We start from the raw sequence: 21,440 nt of genomic DNA on the forward strand, positions 1-21,440 counted from the left end.
GAGCAATCACATTTGAGTTTCTCTGGGGGCTTCCAGCAGTCACACTTAGACATGCACAGTTTCAGAGTTCAGCTGCATGCTGCTTGGTACATGCTGGTTATCAGTATTTGTTTTTATTTTATTTTTCTGGTGGTATCAGAGTACTTTTTGGGTTGAAACTGCTACAAAATAAGAAAGAAAATATTTGTATTTATTGTAGTAGGCTTTTCTACTGTACAGATCTTTGATGAGATTGAGTAATTCTTGCCATTAATACTGGAAAAAATCACAAAGAAAACTGATCTATATAGTGTTTATTCAAAAATATGCATTCAATTTCTCTGTCTTGACATGTCACATGCGTTTCATGAAGTGAAAACAATGTCCAGAACAGTTGCTTTCTTGTGGGTGGTTGTATGCAGACATGCTGTTCCTGTTACCCCAGTGTGCTACGTTTTACATTGCATTAATTTTCAGAGACTAGCCTAGCTGTCATAGCTTGCTGTGTCACAGGGTTAAACTGTGCTTCCTGGAAGCAAGACAATAATTTGTGTTTTTCTTTACATTATATTCAGTACTTCCAGTAGCAACTGTGTATTAGAGGAACAAAGAATTTCTGAAATATACAGTTGCCTTCTAGTTCCTACAGTTGCCTCCTGGTGTGCTCTGCTTCCAAGATGTTTCTGTGGTTTGTGCCGCAGTGTAGGACATGATAGCAAGTGCTGATATTCCCACAGCTGAGGAAGGGCTACGGAGGCTGTGGCTAAACCAGCAGTGCAGATATCAGGACCTCCTCGTCCTCTTGCAACCAGCATCTGCTCATGCTGGCACATCCCCTCTCCAGTTACACCGTGCCTCTGAGGTTCTCCTGCAAATATGCTCAAGAAGAGTGTTTGAAACCAAAACTCTTTCTTCTTTCCTTTTCCTTTTCCTTTTCCTTTTCCTTTTCCTTTTCCTTTTCCTTTTCCTTTTCCTTTTCCTTTTCCTTTTCCTTTTCCTTTTCCTTTTCCTTCTTTCTCTTCTTTTTTTTTCTTCTTCTGTTTTTCCTTTCTCTTTTCCTTTCTTTTCTCTTTTTCTTCTCCTGTCTCTTTTACTTACCCTTTTTCTTTTTCTATTTTATCTTTCTTTTTCTCTGTCTTTTTCCTTCTTTTATTTTGTTGTTTTTTGGGGTTTTTTTTGACAGAGTGATATTATCTCCCAGTAAAGCTACCCAGACAGTTTTGGCAGCACAGCTGAGGGCTGGTAGCAATGAGAGGAGCAAGACCACCTTCAGCCATAAGCATTTTCTATTGTGGAATTACAGTCTGAGAGGCAGACTAAGAACCTGTTTTACAAGAAAGGCTGCAGACTCAGAGATACCCCAAATCTCTTGCATCTATATCAGATCCATAGTCTGCCCATTCCCAGCAGATCACAGCTCTGACAGTCCTCTGCTGCAAGTTGTCCTGCATGGCCTCTCAGTATAAGATTTGCTGCTCTACTTTGCCTGCTCACACTATGTTTAGTTGGGCCCTACTCAGTGACCAAAGGCCATGTGTGCAGGTTAAGTAGAAATTTCAGCTACTTCTCACAAGTTGGGTATACTTGCTTTGGGCCCACATTTTGACAGTGATGTATAACATGGGTAGCAAAGGCATGAGTTTATGTTTGAAAAGAGGAAAAGAAATGACAGTGATCAGCCTGCACATTCAACATAATGCTAAAGATGTTATTTTACTTAGGAGGAGGAGAAGGGCACAGTTGTCTCTCTTTCACACTCTGAGTCTTGCTTTCGTAAACACCAATTGGTCATTAAAGCAAAACAGTTGACATGGTGTTTTAAAGGTACTATGCCATGTGAAACAGTAAAGGTTCTGAATTACAATTCATGGCTTCTTTTACAGCTACTTTTTAAAGACTTGCCAGATAAATGGACAAATGTATGATAAGAGCACATTTAATTAGCTCTGTTCCCTGAAATTATGTGCAGAAATGAAGTATAGTTTTTACTGTATTCTTTTTTGTGATTCCATTAAGTGTATATTGTCTGATACAGTAACTATAAAGAAGTGAGAATTGTCCATAAAAAGTAATAGGCTGAATAAAGGGGAATGTGACAGGGAAAGGTACAGTGTTAAAATTGTCTGTCTGACCTTAATCACAGTTTTAGTCTTAATGCCAACTACCTTCTTAAAATAACTTGCATTTTTTGTGTGTTGTTTTAAGATTTTTAGCTAAATATTTTCTTCAAATTAATGCATCTGAAGTTTATTTCTGGGCATATTTATAAGGTTTCTGACTTCCCATCCAGAACTTCTCCCAAAAAAAATGAAAGCTGAAAATACTGTCTGTGTTAGAGCTTTCTGCTTTAGAAGATAGAGCACCTCCCATTTCTCTGTGTCTACTGTTTGCATATGTTTCCTTTTGTCCGCATTATCAGCCTATCTTTCTTTGTCTTCAAAATCTGTATTAGATTAGTATAAACACTGCTACCAAAGGCTAGGCACTGAGCACAAAGCCAAGCCAGTCATCTTTAAACACATTTCCTGTTTTAGTTCACATATGGTTTTATTGCCATGGCTTATAAATTGTCACCTGTAATGGTGAAATAGGGCTCCATAACCTGAACTTACACTTCAGAGCCTAATCTTCATCTCCAGCTATCCCTTAAGAAATGGTGAGCAAGTAGCCATTTATCTCTGTATTTTTTTTCAAGTACTCTGATACAGACTTTATATTAACTCCAGAATGACAATTTGCCTTGAAGGGAAAGAGAAGAAACATGATACAAATTTGTAAATGAACTCTTGGTCCCAATACTGTAAGCTCGTTTCCAGATACCAATAGACTTTATCCTGCCAGCAGGTTTTAAATTCAAAGTTTTGGTAATATATAAAACATTTACCTTTCTCAAAGCCAGCTTTGTGACACTCCATTACTGTAATTTCCATTTCCAGCTTGGCAATACCAATAAATAAAAATGAGAAAATGCTTCGGTCACCCGTCTCTCCCCTCTCTGATGCATCAAAACACAAATATTCCAACGATGATTTAACTTCCTCCAGCAGACCTAATGGCAGCAGTCTATTACCTTCAATCTCCTCCAGCAAAAAACATAAGGGTGAAATCCAGTCACAGCCACATCCTGGGGACTTCAATGTAAGTGTATGCTGTTGTTCACAGTATAAAGCTTAGTAGTATATTTTCCACTTTGTATTGCAGTCTGTGATAGTTTTGCAGAATGTTATGCAAAAAAATTTAAAAAGTTGTTATAATGAATGTTATTTTCTAAGTTCAGCTTTTCTGCTTTGGAGTTTAGCAAGGCATAGAAGAAAGGAAAGGAGGCAGGCTGTAACACAAGCAAATAGCAAAGCTACATAAGCAAAAGGTAAAAACTAATGGCCCAAAACGAATGGCTTTAGGCCTCCAGAGCATTGCTTGGGTGTGATGCAAGCCCTCTACATTCATGGTGCATAGGGCTTCTACTGTAAAAGGGCTCACTCAGCCACTGCCTAACCACGGGTGTGCCTGCAGACAGACTCTTCTATCTGTCTGAGAACAAACTTCTTCAGATTCTGCTTATATCAGTGACATCTTAGCACCAGCCTCACAACTCAGTTCCATCAGAGTTGTATTCATATCCTCATAAGAGAGTCTTGCTCACACTAAGTGTGCCCAGAGCACTCTTCCAGGTAAGGCTGTACTACAACACTGCATTGTGGCCTCTGCCTTCAGAGCACGGAGAGAGAGAAGTAGATGCTTCCTGCATTTCTGCATGAGTTCTGTGATTAGAATGCTGGAGTGAAGAGCCTGTTAGCTCTTTTAATTGAGGAATTTCCATCTCTCTCTCATCTGATCTTTCTAAATCATACCCTACTCTCCAGCCTACAGACACTGAGAGTAGATGATCAAGGGGAGACTACTGTCATCTCCTCCCCATGACACTGTTCTGCTTTGTGTGAAATACCTAGAAGAAGCAATTTGGATACCATCATCTTGCTGCCCACTGCTGTAGCATCTAGAGAAGCTGTTGAGGCACTCTGCTGCCCATGCTCCTTTCCTTGCTACAAAAGCTATTAATGTTTTTTATTCTGGATCTATTTGCTGTGTTTGTTATTTGATGCAAAAGAGGCTTCAAAACCCTAAGTATTAGTGCCTAAGCAACTACGAAAACAAGCTGCCTGAATTGTGGCCTCTTCCAGCAATTTTTGCTGTGGGGATAAGTGGCCCCCTTGTATCTGTTAAGCATATATTTTATACTCCTTTTTTTTTTTTGAGAGCAGAGGAGGAAGTAGTAAATATAATCTTTAATATAATCCTAATTTTGGACACATTTTCAAACACAGGCTATCATAAATTGTGTTTTCCAAGAATATCTCACAGACGCTTATGGTAAATCGAAAAAAAACAATTACATAAAATATTCCAGTAAAAAGTTCTTTAACATATTATAGTTATTAATTTCTTTTTCATTAATTAAATGTAAAGTTTTAAACATTTTAACTTCCAAAACATAAATTTAGAAGTTTATAACCCATTCAGAATTATAATTATGATTCTTCACTGGGTATCTCGAAAATAATTTAACTTCCTTCACAGGCAAATGTGCTGGAAATCAAAAGTAAAAGGTGATTGCTTTATGATCCACAACCTTAGCAAATGCATTTCACTAAGATTTTCTGCATAGCCTAGCAATGCACCATTTGGTCAACATTTAACAACCTTTGCAATAAAATTCTTACGTATCTGGTTATTCATCTGAAAACTTTAGCCTGATGAGCTGATCTGGATGTGCCATATAGAAGATGAGAGCTCATGAACTATAAATGTTAAACTTAGCTTTGTTTTATCCCGTCTTCCCATCTGGTATCCAACTGGCAGGCCCAAGTGGTCCTTAAAATATCTGTGAGAAACTGCAAGCAAAGCTTGCCCACAGTGGGCATTTATCCATTTGAGCTTTTTTCCCCATGTCCCTGGTGCCTTTCTGCCTGTCACCTGACATTGGAACAGTATTTTTTGGCAGTGGTTATCAACCCAAAACTACCTGGCACCCTCTGTTTTGCTTCATACCAGTGCACAGTAGCTCCCACAACAAGTCACTTGGTGGGATGAAGGTGCTCAGGAGGCCACATGAAGAACAGGGCTGCAGCTGAGGGAGTGAATGAGACCCTGCCAAAAGACATGTGCTTCCACTGCAGCACAGAGAAGTGATCTTTCAAGCTGATCAGGGGAGCTCTGGAGCACAAAGAAACCTGGACTACAAATTCATACAGCACAGTCACATCACCAGTGTAGTGTGAAACAAGTCAGACATGAGCAGAGCTCTCCTAAGCAAGGTACAATGCTTGGTTGGAAGCTGAAGGCCAGAGGTATAACTTAATCTTCTAAATGACAACAGATCTATTCTTTAATAATTTCACTTACTGTGTTTCAGAGTATTTTGATAGTTACTAATATTTTAGCTCAGTTTCTGCTGTATATCATATTGAAACTCAAACCCTTTACAAAGTGCTCTGAGCAGTATCTGTGAATTTGTGGCCATCAATGTCAGGACACTTATACTCCCTGCTAAAAGAGCAGGAAAATCAGCTTCCAATTTACAAAAGAATGCAAAGATTCTCTGGTTTTTGTTACTTGGGGTTTTTTTAAAGTTATTAGCCAATTCCTAAATGTCTTATCTACTGTTTGTTTTCTAGAAAGCAATTCACATCAATTCAGAAAATGTTCTTCTCTGCAATAAGCCACAGTTCCAAACAGAGCCTTGGTCACCTCTGTCCACCACACCCAGGGACTGCAGAAGAACAAAGCTTATCTTTGATGATATGTGAGTACATAAGACTTTAAAATAAAGAAAACAATAACACTTAAAGAGAGAAAAATACAATTTGTTCTCTGGGAACTGAGACATTGCATGTAGTATTACAGTAATACTGTACATTGAGAAATGAGTGAGAAATACTATATAAATTATACTTAATTTTTCATCATAAATTAAGTTTCTAAACATAGAATAGTAGAATGTATAGAATCATGGAGTCACAGAATGGTTTAAGTTTAAATGTACCTTAAAGATCACTGAGTGCCAGTTCCACTCCATGGGAAGGGCTGCCCCCACTAGACCAGGTTGCTCAAGGCCCTGTTCAACCTGGAGCACATTACAGGTATGAGTAACTCCACAACTTCTCTGGGCAATCTGTTCCTATACTTCACAGTAAAAAATTTCTTCCTAACAGCTAATCTAAACCTACCATCTTTCAGTTTTGAGTCACTCCCACTTGTCCTGTCACTGCAAGCCCTTGTCAAAAGTCCCTGAGCATCAGGGAGCAGTGGCCATTCCCTAAAGGACAGGGAGCCAAGAGCCAGGATGCAGAATGCAGCTGGCAGGGCTCCAGTCCCACAACACCCAAGCCAAGTGAGCAGGGCAAGCCTGAGGCTGGAGTCATTCCTGCCTCCCTGAGCCTTGACAGCTGCTGATGTCATGGCTACTTCTGCTCAGCTAAAGGTATCACAAAGGCAGGAGGAACAGGAAGCAGCAATGGTTGGCATGAGCATCTGGAGGCATATCTGGCCCTCCTCATTTCCACTTCATTCTTCACACATTCCTCGCTCTCCTCCTCCTAAAATAATTTAAGCTTGTAACTGTCATTATTTTTGGTAAAGCAAAAAAGCTGGTTTGTCCCCTAAGTCATTTAGGACAGGGTATTATTTAGTGAATATAATAGTGAAGCTGAAGGTTGAAATCCTAGTATCTAGAAAACCCAGATTATTTTTGACTGGTAATGTTATGGCCTGGAAATACTGATATTTGGTTTTGGGTAGTTTAGAAGAAGTTCTGTTCAACGTATCCCTCAAACTGCCTGAAACTGTGTGCCCTTGACCTATTTTTCATATTTCCAGACTTTCACCCATGACATTTCAAACTCCTTTATACCAAAGGAAACTCTGGGATAACAAACAACCTAGTTTCCTTAGGAACAGCTTTCTACCAAAATTGTGATTTTTAAATTATTATTATTATTATTATTATTATTATTATTATTATTATTATTACTGCTGTTGTTATGCTTGTTCACACTATATGGTCTCAATGTTAAATAGAGAGACAGCAGCCTCTCATAAAAAGAAACCATTTCCTACTATAAGGTATAAATTCCTGTGGACTTCAAAAGGATGTAACTGATTTGTATGTCAAGAAAAGAGGACTGGTGAGATTAATTTTTGTGTGTATTCACGGCAGTCATAAGCAGATGTAAGCTGAATAAATGTAATCAGTTTTTCCGCCTCTTTTGGAGAAAACTCCCCTATGTATACATCCTTGTTCACCCTCTTTCTCCACCTCCCTCCATGTTTTTCACTCTCTTGGTACACTTATTCGACAATCTCCATTGAGGAAACATGAAACTGTTTATAAGTACTACCTAACTCTTCATATCTCTTAAAATACTCTGTCATCTATAATTTACTTGCAACTGCTCAATTTTTTCTGCAGTTTAAACAAGTACATACAAGGCAGAAAGATGTCAGAGTGTCTGATAAAAGTCAAAATTGTAGCATGTGCTCATCTCTGGATTAGAAAAATACATAGAAACAGTTACAACAAAACTATTGTGTCTTCATCTGATTTTCCCTCAAGCTGCTGACAAAAAAAAAAAAAGGAAAAAAGGGGACTGGTTTGTTTTGTTTCTCCCCTAGGATATAGCCATAGGAGATCTGCCTTGGTCACCATCTCTATCATCTGAGGCTTTTATCACCAGCTTTCTCCATTAGTGTTACAAGTAATTCCTCTGGCAAGCATCTCCAATAAAACTGTTTCATCTTTTCAGAGAGAGATACAATTAAACTGTTCATGTGTAGTGCCTTCCATGTAGAATATCCCCAAGCAACGCGTAGACCACTAAAACAAAGTCTAAAAAGGCAAAAAAGATAAAACACAGAAGCAAATATGTCCTAATTTGGCCTTAAAAGCCAGAAACAGTTAAATGCCAGTTGTGCTAGCTAGAGGAGGGAGCTTGTCAAATACTACAGCTGTCATCCATAACTTGTAGCTGGGATTACACCACCAGAATACCAGCTACACTGGATCTTCATTCTGAAATTCCTGTGCAGAGGAGTCACTGAAATGTAGCAGATTAGACTGGCTGCAAATGTTAAATGTCAACAAATTTGACTCACATGTTAGAAGGATCAAATTAAATATGGCAGCCAGTGCCTTTCAAATTTGTGTAACACCACAGCAGAGGATTTGAAGGAATGCAATACGGTAGGTCTAAATTATGTAGTAATCCTAATGGCAGCATTTGTCCTAAATGATGCCTATGAAGTATTTCATCTCATAATCCATGAAGTTCTGAATTACTGTAATCCAGCCATGGCTTTAAAGTCTTAATTTTAATCAGACTCTAAAGTTTTAAAGAGACTAAATCCCTTATATTTGATTTAAAACAACAACTAATTTTTTTGACCAGTCAGTGTCTCTTTAGTGTATTCTCAATTTATTTTCTCCAGATCATTGACAACAGCTGTCACTAGCAATAAATTGGAACACAAGTAGGTCAGTAAAAAGTATATCTTCGTTGGCAGAGTGCTGTATACACATATACTGCAGCATAGCAGTAAATATAGCTAACAGTCTTCCAAAGACAGGCAAAAGTCTCCTTCCCCTGGTTTGCCATTGTTTGCTGTTGAATCTGAATATACTTAGAGGTACCCAGCATGCCACATGTGTCAATGACATGAATGCTGTGTCCAGTAGTAATTTTTAGTAAGATTTCCTCGATTTTTGGCGACTTCTGACTCCATGAAGAGAATATTTTCAAGGCTACATAATAATGCTTCAAGTCGTTCTATAATTTCACTGAATAACAGAATTTCCAATAACTGCATTTAGGAACAAAGTCTGTTGTCCTTGAAGTGCTAGGCACAGACATCCTGTGGATGCCCAAAGGCACCCTCATAATACTACTCATTGTGTATAAAAAAATAGCAGAGTATACCCAGCTTCCCATCTTTCCTTATAACTAAATCAGAACATGCTCCTCAGGATTATTTTTTTACTCAAATTTTGAGTTATAATTTCAAACTTGGGGTGTGCTTTTTCTTCACTTACATTTATTTTTTCTTTTTTTATTGCCTTATAGGAGCAAGATAATACATCTTCTACAGCATTTTTTTATAAGTTCATATTTTGTTGAATGTCTCTTCCACCTCTGTGGGTTTTGGTGCTACAGACACCCATCAGGTGTACATTGTCCAAGGGCCATATTCTGCAGTTAGATAGAATTCTCATGTTTGTTTGCCAAATAGTAAACCATATACCCAGAAAATATTCACCTGTAAAGGTGTTACACATAGAGCTTATGAAAATAACTTCCTGGCACATCTCTTTGTTTTGACTTGAGCTTTAAGTGTCTCATTTTCAGTCTTCTCTTCCTTGTTATTCCTCCTTAAAGTGGAAAGGAAAAAGTGCTCTTAGGCTATGACTCATACATCTGGAAGTGATCTTACTTGAATTGTTCAAAATGCCTTAAGGATTCCTGGAGTATTTAGAGGTACTCTTGTAGTGTTGAACACATCCTGAGGAGCACAGTTCAGGAATAGAGTTCAGGAATAGAGAATCCTTTTTCTTCTCATCAGCAATCTAGAAAATAACTAGTTAGACCAACACCTATGACACTACATTCCTCACAAATTCATATGCTTACTGTGGACTGCTCTGAGTTTCTTGGCTTTAGGGGAATTCAAGACTTGTCTGACCCTCCCAGTCTTCCTCTTCTTCCCTTCTTACTCATGGCACTGAATTTCTCATGTGTGTGCTGCCCATGAGAAAAATAATGTTAGACATGCCAGACACTGCCTCCCATGATTAGATAATTTAGCTGCCTGCTCTATGCAAGACCACGGGTCACCTTTAAAGGGACACTTTATGAGGGCTTGTTTTGGTGGAAAACATGCTTCATCAGCTCTAGCAGGAGATTTTCACAGGGTATAGATTTTTTAGCCACTAGTCCCTATCGTCAAATGAAAGCCAGAGCTGTGGAACTCTTTTGAACTTAGCTACATACATGTCCCGCCTCTGCTCCTGTGGGCAAGTGGTTCAGCAGGCTTATGTTTATATGATTAAACTGTCTTGACTCCCTAAAACAAACCACATTCACTGTCTCCTGAGAGTAGTTCCTAGCCTGTGCTGTCCCCAAGCTGTGCCCAGGCATTGTCTGAGCTCAAAACTATGCCAGGGAGAATATTAGCAATTACACGGCATGGATGATCAAATGATAAAGCTGGTATCCTTGCCCTCCTTATTTCACTGGCATAGGCATAGCCAAGGAATGAATTGTTCTACTGACAGACTCAGGTCTGAAATAGCCTCTGAATATTTTGCTACTTATGAAAGAGAATTTGTTTGTATCAATTAATGTAGCTTTTTCTTACTCTACAGATTGACTAGAAAATACCTTCAATCCACTGTAAATCATAACAGTAAGCAAGACAAGGGTCTTCTAATCAGGTTCAGCAAACACTCCTCCAGGTTCCAGAAGCAGAACTGAATTTCACAGATGGGAGAGAACAGTCTCTTCCACTGGTCTCTCCTAGTCTTTCCTCACCTCTGCATGGTGAGCCATGAGCAGATGTCTGCAGTGCATAACGAAGACAGTCCAAACCCTGCAGTTCTTTGATTAGTCAAAGTCTCACACTGAATATGAGGAAACCTCATCTAACTTCCCATTGTTTTTGCTGTCCTACCACATCTCTGGTTCTTGTCAGAGCTTGTTTTCCTTAAGTTTTTTTTCTCTACTAATATCTACAAGTGCATTGCAAACTGGGGGTTTGTCTGCTTGTGCTGGATCACAGCATGGTGCCGGTTTTCATCACACTCAATGCCATGATTCCCATATGGGATGTGGAAAAGATAGTCTAATGCCTCTATCTGAGGTTTAATTCCCAAGACAGCTTTGCTGTCCTTGTGGCAGTAGAAAATAACATTACATGCATTTGAAGAATGTCCTTCAAGTCCATTTTGAACAATATAGTTACCCAGAAGTTTCCCTTTTAGACTGCAATTGCCCTAGGGTGCAAAGGCTAGGAGATTCCTCAAGGATGCATTAGAGCTTTCCTGATCATTCCTTCAACATATGAAGGATATTTTCCTCTTTCAGTGATGACGAACCACACTGGCAATAATCATAATCTCTTTAGAGAATCACAGGTAGACCATTCAAACTGATTTTTACCCTGGGAATACCCTATTCATTTTGAGAACCAGCAACAAGTCATGGAGCTGGAGAGGGACTGTGATAATTTAACACACATGAGGAATATCAATTCCCAAAATCCTTATCAGATGTCTTCCTGGTCTTTAGTGCCTGGCTATGATTTCTTTCAAATCCTGTGATTACTGAAGTGTCTTGGACAGGCTCCACAGGACAGGATCCCTGGACAGGGTCTTTGTTTCAGGATCACCTGCTTCTTTCAGTGTAGACACCCCATTCACTGACTCAGGCTTCACACGTACTCTCACACAACAGTTTCACCCACACCTTGTCTTCTCCCTCATCAGAGCTGGAAACATCAGAGCTGCCTGCCAGGTGAACCCTCTCCCAGAAATGTCTTTCTGCCTTTGCTTTACGGATGCTTCTTGAGAATTCAAGGTGTCATTCTGTGGCATTTTAAAACAAAATAGATCTGGACTGCTGTGGTACTGGCCTCTCTCTGTAGGACTGATTATAAAGGCTGTCACTCTAACTGCTATTAGCTTCATTGAGAACATCTATTTAATATACATTGAAAGAGACAAAATTGTGGTTTATCTGCAAGCACACAGTGTTTTCTACCTCTACTTTTAAAACAGGAAAGTTTATTCAAGTCCCTATTGTGAATACTTGTTTCATTCCTCTCTGTTCACTTGTACACTTTGCCCTTGTGTGTTTCAGTCTAGATATTGATTTCACATGGAAATCTTTAAGTCATGAATCTGGGTCATACACAGGAATTTGTAGTAGATTTTGACTCTTTCTCCTGTTCTCCTGTATTTCACTACACTGACATTGTTAGTCAGGGGGATTTTGCATTTTTGCCAAAATAAGAGTCCCTACTTACTTTTATCCTTCTGCATTTCATTTCCATTAGATGCCAGGCTTTCATTTTGTCTGCTATTTTTTGCAACAGTAACTCCCTCTCTAGGTATCTGTACTATTCATCTATTCATCTTATCTAAGCTATTGACCTTGTTATACTAAACCCAACAAGATAGTAGTTGTGTGGTTGTGTGATTGGGTAAATTTTTCTCACATTTTGGCCCAACTCCAATCAGATCCTTTGTTCCTATCTTTCTGAAATGCCTATAGTATTACAATTTAAATGGCTCAATATTTATCGCCTGGCCCTCTCCACTTGCATACTCCTCTGCTGAACTTCCAGGTTTGCTGGGTCTGCCAGAGTGACCATGAGACTTCCATAGAGCTGGGTACCCACTTTGGCAGTGCCATGGGCTCTCTCCAGCCTGTGTGCCCCTATGTCTGCCATGCCTCTGACACAGCAGTGCCACATCCCACAAAACAGCATTTATTTGAAGTGGTGGAATGGGCAGGAGCCTATGGTCCATCAGGGGAGAGCACTATTTTGTATAGTAACACCTGCTGAGCTCTATCATTCACCCCAAGGATGAATACCTTTACCTATGACCCAGCATGTCAAACAAGCTCCTGACACATCCTATTATGGCAGCAAATAAGCTGTGTACACCTGCCTTTCATGTTATGTGGTTTTCCTGCTCTTACAGGATTTTCTTCTCCTCCTAGATTGAAAGTTCAGGGCATACTGGCACAGCTTCAAAACTGTTCATGGGTTCACCCTGGCTAGCTAATTTCTTCTGATTTGCCCCTAGCTCTGATCATATTTTAAAGTTGCTCATTTTACTGTTCTACTCCTTTTCAACACATTCATTTTTTTAGGGTTTAGATTACTAAAGTTGTGAAACTGCTCCTATATTTAGAACGATGATTTAAGCTGCTTTTACTATATGCAATTGTTATACAATGAGGAAGCACTAGTTTGTTTTTTTACAACACTTCAGCAGTATTATCTCTGAAGGGTATTAAAATATGCACTTGGCTACATTTATGATGTTTAATTGAACTTTTATTAGCTTTTTTTAATGTATCCTCATAAAGCACCATACAACAGTAAGAAATAATGTACAAGTGGTAGATTATGTAAATGAAGCAGAAAATGCTATAGTTTAGTATTTAATTCATATAAAATATAAAAATTAGATGAAAAATGTGGTTTTGAATGCAGTATAATTAAAATTGTATATTGGAGTCTAAGCTACACCATACTTTGTAAATACCAGTGGCTGTTCTGAGTTCCAAGGAGATTTTGCAGTAGATGCTGATAAATTACTGTACAAAGTAAGGCTTTTATTGATTCACTTTGTTTGATTCTCTTCCCATTTTTTTATTGCATGAGTTTACACTTTTGCAATTATCCGCTAAACTGGAGCAAATTAAATTCAGAGGAGGCCACAGAAGACAAAGGTGTCGGAGATGCACTGTAATGGCATGAAGCTAAATAGGATTAGAGAAACATACACAGACAGGCATTCACCTGGGTAGTGGTGACAACACTCTTAGGAGCTCAACAGCCTGGAAATTCTGAAAGGCTGCTTCTGGCAGAGGAGTAATTACAATGCCCGCAGCCATCTCACCTCACGCTGGGATCCCGCGCAACATAACGAGCAATGGATATGCTCTCCTTCCTGCTGGTTTTCAACAAGCTCCCAGGGAAAGCGGTGCCAAGGCGAGTGAGAGAAATACTGGACAGTAGTGGATTGTTTGATAAATTTCATCCTGGATTCAGCCACAGCCATGCTACTGAGGCTGCCCTTGTCAAAGTCATAAATGGTTTGAATGCCACTGCTGAAAAGGAAGCCTGGCCTTGTTTGTACTATCAGATCTAGCCATGGGGGGGGTGTTCTGTAAAAGGCTGGATTCTGTTGCAGTGCCTAGGTGACTGCCTAGTGTTGACTGAGAATGCGTTGAAATCGTTCCAACGGTACTTGATTGCTTTCCCCGATCAACAGAGTTGGGTAAATTCTGCTCGAGAGCAGCCAGTTTCACATAATGACACTTGATCCCAGGGAGAATTCACCAGCAGCCTGACTTAGTTGGCTCTAATGCTTTACACTCTTTCTCTTGCCATTCAGAGAGATATATGAGATGCATTAGAGCAGTGTATTAGAACTCCTTTTTGGCTTTGTTGAAGACTATATTTCTAAAAGTACCAACAATCAGATATTCAGAAACAAAAGACTTTCTTGTGCAGTTTAATAGAGATAAAACATTTGTTTCTACCTGTTAATTTGAAATCAGACTTCTTTTTTTTTTTTTTTTTTAAACAAAAGGTCTGAATTCTGTTTGTAAATCTGGAATGAAAGTGCTGATGCCAGTAGATTCATACAGTTGTAACTAACTTAAGAGAAGAATCTGACCCAATTGTCTGAAAACCAGAAGTCACTGAATAAGCTTCCTTGCAACTTCAGTTTACATTCATGACCAGTAAACACAAAGAGTCTCCAGTGCTGCTTCTGCTACTCAAAGGCACTCCAGTTCAACCAGTAGCCTGGTACCAGAAATTTTTTTATTCTCTTGGTTCTCTGGCTGTGGCAAGGATGTGATCTGCAGGGGTGTTGAAATTTTTTTCTATTCTCTTATTTCCTAGGCTATAGCAAGGCTGTGATCTGCAGGGGGATTGCAAAGCTGAGACCAAAGACCTGAAAAGGGTTTTAGCCACAGATCTTTCTGAATCTCATCAGTAGGAAAGCACATTTGATTTTCCTCAAGATGCCTCTCATCAATAACATATAGTATCTGAAATTAGCATCCAGTGAGATTACCTGTAAAATCTCCAGTCTGAGATTATCACCAACATAACTAAATAGGTCAAGCTGCAGAGGAGGTTTGCATGCACCTTCATGTTTGTAGCAGGCATGGGTTCTTGGTCACTGTAACTTCAGAATCTGTAAAATCAGAATATGACCAACAAACTTCATAGATTAAAAAAATGCAGTATGCAGAAGAGCTATGCAGAATAATTAATTTATGCATCAGTTTTCTCATGTGTCTGCATATGTCCATGAGCTCAGTCAGCCTCTTGTCTTCAAGGACCCCATAAAAGTGGGTGTTTTTGTTATTTTTTTACTTCATGACATAATAGTTTTAACTAGTATTGGCATGTAAAAGGACAGATTATGTTCATGAGCAGCGAGAAGCTAAACAAAACTGAACTTCAAAGCCTTTAACTCTCATTAAAAAACCCCAGTAAATAATTAAATTAAGCACCCCATTTTGTTACTAAAATGATACAAAAACATACATTGAATCTATTGGACATTTCAGCTTCCCATTTTCACCTAACATGCACATTAGTTATCTGAATAGAAAGGTCATTAACATGTAGCAATAAATTGAAGAATAGTATTTCATAGGTGGCATAAAGACATCAGAATTTGACTTGGCATGTTTATTAACACTACTGAACAAGTTCTGTTTAGTAAGCTAATAAAAATGATACCCTGTCCATTTTTTCCCAATGCATCTTAATTTCTGTTAGGCATGCCCTGATTTTTAAATCAGTCTTGTATTTTTCCTGTGGAAATACCTAAACGTTCACACAGGGAGAACATATTTATGCTTTGCTTTAAAATGGCATTTTAATAGCTTCTTTTTTTTATATTCGATTTTGCAAGCAGCTTAGTACAAACCAATGACTTCAGTTTCTGTGTTATGCTTAACCATCCCATAGCAGGGCCCTCAATGCAAGTCTTCTTGGTTCAGGATCTCCTGCTAATACCTTCATTGCTAATCATAACTCAGGAGAATAAATCCTGCTGCAAGTTGAAAACCATTTTACAATTAATGTATAAATAAGTCGACCATAATTACATTGTGTTATCTCACTTTGTTTTTACAGCCTCTTACCATGCTTCAGACAAGAAAATTAGGCATGTAGTGCTGGGTGATATACAGGAGGGAATGCTGGAGAGGATATATTTTAACAACCTGAGTTTGACAGGCTCATGTAAAAGTTCATCACTTTCATCATTTCAGAGAGATGAGACTGGTTTGTTGATTTGGTCTACTTGGCTTTCTTTTTGGGTCTTCATAGTAAACCATCTTCCCTAGGTCATTGCACAAGACAAAGAGAGACAGAACTTAACTTTTTCTTAAGAATGCTTTCAGTGTTTCTGAAAGCATAGATATTTTTCTGCATCAAGCTAAGACTGTTTTGATGTGTAATATTTTATAATTGACCATTTCAAATGGTTCTTCTTACTACGAATGTCTTCTGGGGCATAGGAAGTGTTTGCATTGACAGTAGATTATGAGATACTAGGACACAAACCTGTCTAGTCCCCTTTCTGACCTAACAGGTAGACGTAGACTAAGCTGCAAGAGAATAATATTTAAGAGAAAGCTGGAAAAAAGGAACTGTTTTTCATATCTACAAGGTTTTTAGGACAGAAATCATTCTAAATTATTGAATTTCATTTCTATCTAGTTATATTTAGCCTTTTTTCTCTTCAAAATAAGGTTGACTAACTTCCTCTGATGCAATTAAATGTCCTTAAAACTGTGCACATAAATAGAAAGAAACAGACTGAGTAAATCTACTGTTCAAATAGCCTTATGTTCTCAAGGAGGTTCTATAGCTCCCCTCTTCTGTCAAGAGGTTCTCCCATGCTCCCACTTGCCTCAGTTATGGATCTGAGCATGTTCTTACTGCTATGAGCACAAATGTTTTACTCATCCTTCCCACTTCACTTTTTAGTGTATCTTCTCTGACTGACACAAAGCATTTTGTTGAATACATGTGTTAAGAAATCCCAATTTCAAGGAAAAAAGTTAGGAACATGAATTTTTTTGGCTAGGATAGTCTCAAGGCCTTTTCTGCCTCAAGGCGTTTTCTGCCTCTCGCCCCACACCTCCAAGAGGGAGGCTGGAGTTGCACAAGGAGTTGGGAAGGAACACAGCTGGGACAGCTGACCCCTGCTGACCACACCATGGTGACATGCTTGGCATATAAAGCTGAGAGAAGAAGGAAGAAGGGGTAAATATTTGAAGTGATGGCATTTATCTGCCCAAGTCACTGTTAATCATGTTGAAACCCTGCTTTCCATGCAATGGCTAAACATCTGCCTGCCCATGGGAAGAAGTGGAGGAATTCCTTGTTCTACTTTGCTTTATCTGTTCATCTGTCTTTACCTAAATATGCAAGTTTTCTTACTTTACTCTTCCACGCTTTTGAAACCCTCCTGATTCTCTCCCCCATCCCACGAGAGGGGAGTGAGTCAGTGAGTCAGTGGAGCTGAGCTTTCTATTGGAGTTAACATACAACAGATTGCTGAGTGGCAATAATAACATTTTGTTTACAGTACCAAGCTCTTAAAAGCATGAGCAGTAAAAACATCAGAATTCATACTCCAAATACTCTGGAATATCTCATTTTCTCGAGATGAGGACAAAGGAATGATACTCTAATCAATACTAAGAAAACTATTTTGCAAGTCAAAACTTCCCTCTCTGAGACAAGGATGTAGTTACCAGAATATAAGCTGAGAAGAACCAGGACATATTTTAGCTGAGTAGAGAAAGAAGGCCAGCTCCCACGTACATGAGACAGGAAGAATCTGCAGGATCAGGAAATGTGAAGACTTTTATGAGAGGCAATGACGGAAGATGCAAGGTTATGGTCTGAAATGACACAGCAAATGGCTGTTCTCCACAGTGACTTATAAAGGTGCCATAGGGAGAGCTTGTGGGAGGAGATGAAGAAATTAGCTTCAGCATGAGGAGCTCACTGACGTGGTGACACGTAGACATCAATTTGTTTCCAGTTTGAATGACAGTGGATAAATCTGGTTACAAATGTACTTGTGACTTTCAAAATTCACAAAAAAGAAGGACAAACAGAAGTTTAATTTGTGCCCTGCAGTCAGTGGGTCAGGTAGGTTAAGGAAGGGATGGAATCTCCCAGATCTGTTTGAGGAGAAATCAGTGGAGAAATTAGCACTAGGAATGCCAGTGGAATTGCAGCAGGTGGCCCAGCCCTGAGTCAGAGATGAACTCCAGGAAGCAAAAGTAAACAGTACTCAGCATGCTTACAGATAAGAGGGACAAGAGCGAGATGTAGCTGTGGAGGCAAGCAGGTTCAGTGTGTGTTTTCAAAGTGGAGAGATTAAACACACACTTGTTTTGAGAGGAGGGAGAAGCCAAGGCAAATAACAGTGTACATGGAGGACTAGAAAAAGAGGTAAGCAAGCACCAGGGAGAGGAGAAGACAGAATATCTCATTCTGCTTAACGCATGTATCCATTTTGCAGATCAGAACTGCACTAATTTGGGAAGCATTTTATATAATCCATAAAAATGCATTTTATTAGCCTTCCTTTACTTGAATCACTGACTTCTAAAGAATGAGAACAGCCATAAATGCTATTGTCTCCACAGGCAGCAATTTGAAAATAGAAGATGCATGGTTACGCGATAAGTGTATTTTCTTCATAAAAAATGTTTGCAAATCAGGTTTAAAATAAGGGAAAAACAACCTTAAAATATTCTGCACTTCAGAAAATAATAAAATGTCTTCTTATTTTCTCCTGGTAGACCACGCAATGCAGATTACTTTATGCAGGAAGCTAAACGGAAGAAGCATAAAGCAGATGCAATGGTGAGAGCATTTTCTTTCCAGTTACATTGCTCCAAATAATTTTTGTAATGCAGTTTCTTCATCAGTGCAGTATTCCTGGGGTAATTATAAAATCTATTATAAGGATGGCTAGGCTTGTTAAATTAAGAAATGTTTATATAATCAAATGTTCATAGCCCAATAAACTATGACTTAACAAATAATGACTTACTGAGATAAAGGCCTGGATAAATAAAACTTTCCATTTATCCCTTTGCTTTAATTAGTAACTATAGTAATGGAGGCTGCATAAAGGATCCACATACCTATCTTCTCGGTTTAACTAGCTGGCTAGGTCCTATAATTGCATCTCCCTCCAAATTTGGTCTGGTAGCTGAGGTATTTGCACTTTTTCAAAAGAGCTTTGGCTTTGGCTTTTCAGTGCCAAAAGAACCCTGGTTTCATGGCAGATGTTTCCCAACATAATTAGAAGCACACAAGGAATTTTTGTAACCCTAGAGGAACACATAGCACACAAAGTACTGTTGCAACAAACAGATTCTTCACCTTGGCTTTGACCAGTCTAAAAATGTAGCCAGAAAGAAAAAGGGGAATCTGAGGTTATATGGAGCACTGAAGAGATGTTTGTCTTTCCAAACAAATGGGTACAACAAAATATGCAGTGCTGCAGCAGAGCTCTGCTTAGCTGTCCCTCAGTTCTCTCCCAGGCTGTGTTTGTCCAGCCACAGATAAGCCAGCACAACATAAGGTCTTTGGGATGGCAGTATATGGAGTGGGACCCTGCATTAGGGTGGCTGTGTTGCTTTCCTGTCTTACTCTGTCAGACAGACACTTTGCTGTCAGGAAAGAAGAAAGGTTTTTCTCAGCTGTGCAGAATGTAGAAAAGCCAAGGAAGCAGAAGCAGGTCCTTAATTTAGAACACTAACACCGAGTTTTACACTCTACCTGAGTTTATTAGCACAAATTTCTGTGGTTTATTCAGTTCCATATTACTCTAAAGTGAGTCTTAAAATCAGAAAATATTGTGGAGAAGTACAAATGGTGCTTTTTAGTGTGTTGCTTTAAAAAGAATGGAAAGGATCACTTAATATGCAAAGGAAATTCTTAGCCTGGAGATAAATGTTTTTATGGTAGACTCCCAGAAAGTGGAGTTGCCAGCATTATTCTCTGCTGTGCCACAAGTTTGCTGCATGAAAGTCACCTAGGCATGGTTTTAATAGATTCCTATCAGTATCAGGTGGTTGAAATATCCTCCACATTCAGCTTTCCTACACAGTGGACCAGCACCTTACTTGGACCTTGTAAACAGCCCTTTGCAGGTGCTTCCTCTCCCTCCCTGGCTGTGTAGGCATCCTGGGGAAAATGCCATATTGCCAAAGTGCCTCCAGGCACTTTGAATCACCTTGCTGGGCTCGACACCTCCTACTTTGGCACTGCACTACCTGACACAGGCACTCACAGTGAGCAGCTTGAAAATTACTCTAAGTCTCTCTGCTCCTCAGTCCCCCATCTGTGAAATTGGGATAATAGCACTTCCACCCTCACTGGAGCATCAGGGGGAGAAATATAATAAAAAGTTTGTGAAGTTCTCTGGTATGATCGCAGTGGGAGTCATATAAGAACCTAAAATAGATTGAAGCTAGTGTGCCATTCCAAAGTTACTATTTAAAATCTTTATCCCTTGGAAAAGAATAAGGTCCATTAACCTTTCACTGTGTGCATCAGATTTCAACCAAATGCATCCAGTCCATTAATGGGCTTTATGTACCGCAGGAGTTCTGACTGAAGGAGAGAGAAGTCAGGACAGAGAGGTATTAGTATGATTCATCTCTCTCTTCACTTCAAAAATGAAATTCTGAGGGCAGATAAGTGGCATGTAAGTGTACACCTATGAACATTAGATGCATATTTGCATATGCAGTGTTACTGAGGACATGCACGTATATGCACGTTAGCACACAAATACACACACAAAGATGTACCAAAAATAGGAGAAGAAACGGGGCAAGGAAGGAGGATGGCAGAAGATGCTGAGGGAGCAGAGCAGTCCCTGAAAGAGGAGGAGGATATAGAAAGCAAATTCCTGACTTGAGGAGAACAATGCTGAAAATGGTAGGGATAAAGAAGGCAGGAGAACAGAGATGAGCCTTTGTATAATAGTAGTCAAAGTATTTAATTCTCTTCTCTTAGTTATGATATCTGTTACAATTCTTTGTTGAGTGATAAAAAACTACACTTGCAAAGATGTGTGAAACCCTTTTTAATGAAAGATGAAAGCTGGAACAAAAGGGAGCATGAGTTTGGAATTTTCATCACTGGAAGAGCTTTAACAAACACTGTTGGGAATGTCCTAGGCACAGCTGACCCTTCTTTGGACACAAGAGTGTGGAACAAATAATATCTCAGAGCCTTCTCTAGCTCTATTTTCTGTATCTTGTGATTTTTACTGATGCACAGGGTTTGATGGGTATTAGCTTTCTCACAGGAAAAATTGTGCACCTGAAGATATATAAACTTGTGTCAAGTTTACAGTATTTGTTGAGAAAATCCCATCAAATGTAACGACATCTTGATGATTACACTACGTCTCTGTGTCCTTATTTTTTCTCTTTTTCTCTCCAGGTGGAGAAGTTTGGAAAGGCACTGAATTATGCAGAAGCAGCACTGTCGTTTATTGAGTGTGGAAATGCAATGGAACAAGGCCCAATGGAATCTAAATCCCCTTATACCATGTATTCAGAAACAGTTGAACTCATCAGGTAGGAAGGGACGGCGATGAC

The 21,440-nt window shown here is 39.1% G+C and overlaps 1 protein-coding gene across 1 annotated transcript in view; it reads left to right on the forward strand.

The window, feature by feature from the left end:
* The window catches only part of AFF3 (ALF transcription elongation factor 3), a gene marked incomplete at both ends in the record, with an annotated part of 315,685 nt that overhangs the window by 283,612 nt on the left and 10,633 nt on the right, over nt 1-21,440 (forward strand). The window contains 4 exons of the mRNA XM_084226662.1: nt 2,916-3,117; nt 5,655-5,782; nt 18,618-18,681; nt 21,283-21,419. Of these exons, the coding sequence (XP_084082788.1) occupies nt 2,916-3,117; nt 5,655-5,782; nt 18,618-18,681; nt 21,283-21,419 (531 nt within the window). The remainder of the gene's footprint in view (nt 1-2,915; nt 3,118-5,654; nt 5,783-18,617; nt 18,682-21,282; nt 21,420-21,440) is intronic.

Source organism: Fringilla coelebs (genome assembly GCF_963513975.1).
Source record: "Fringilla coelebs genome assembly, chromosome: 2".
NCBI lineage: Eukaryota > Metazoa > Chordata > Aves > Passeriformes > Fringillidae > Fringilla > Fringilla coelebs.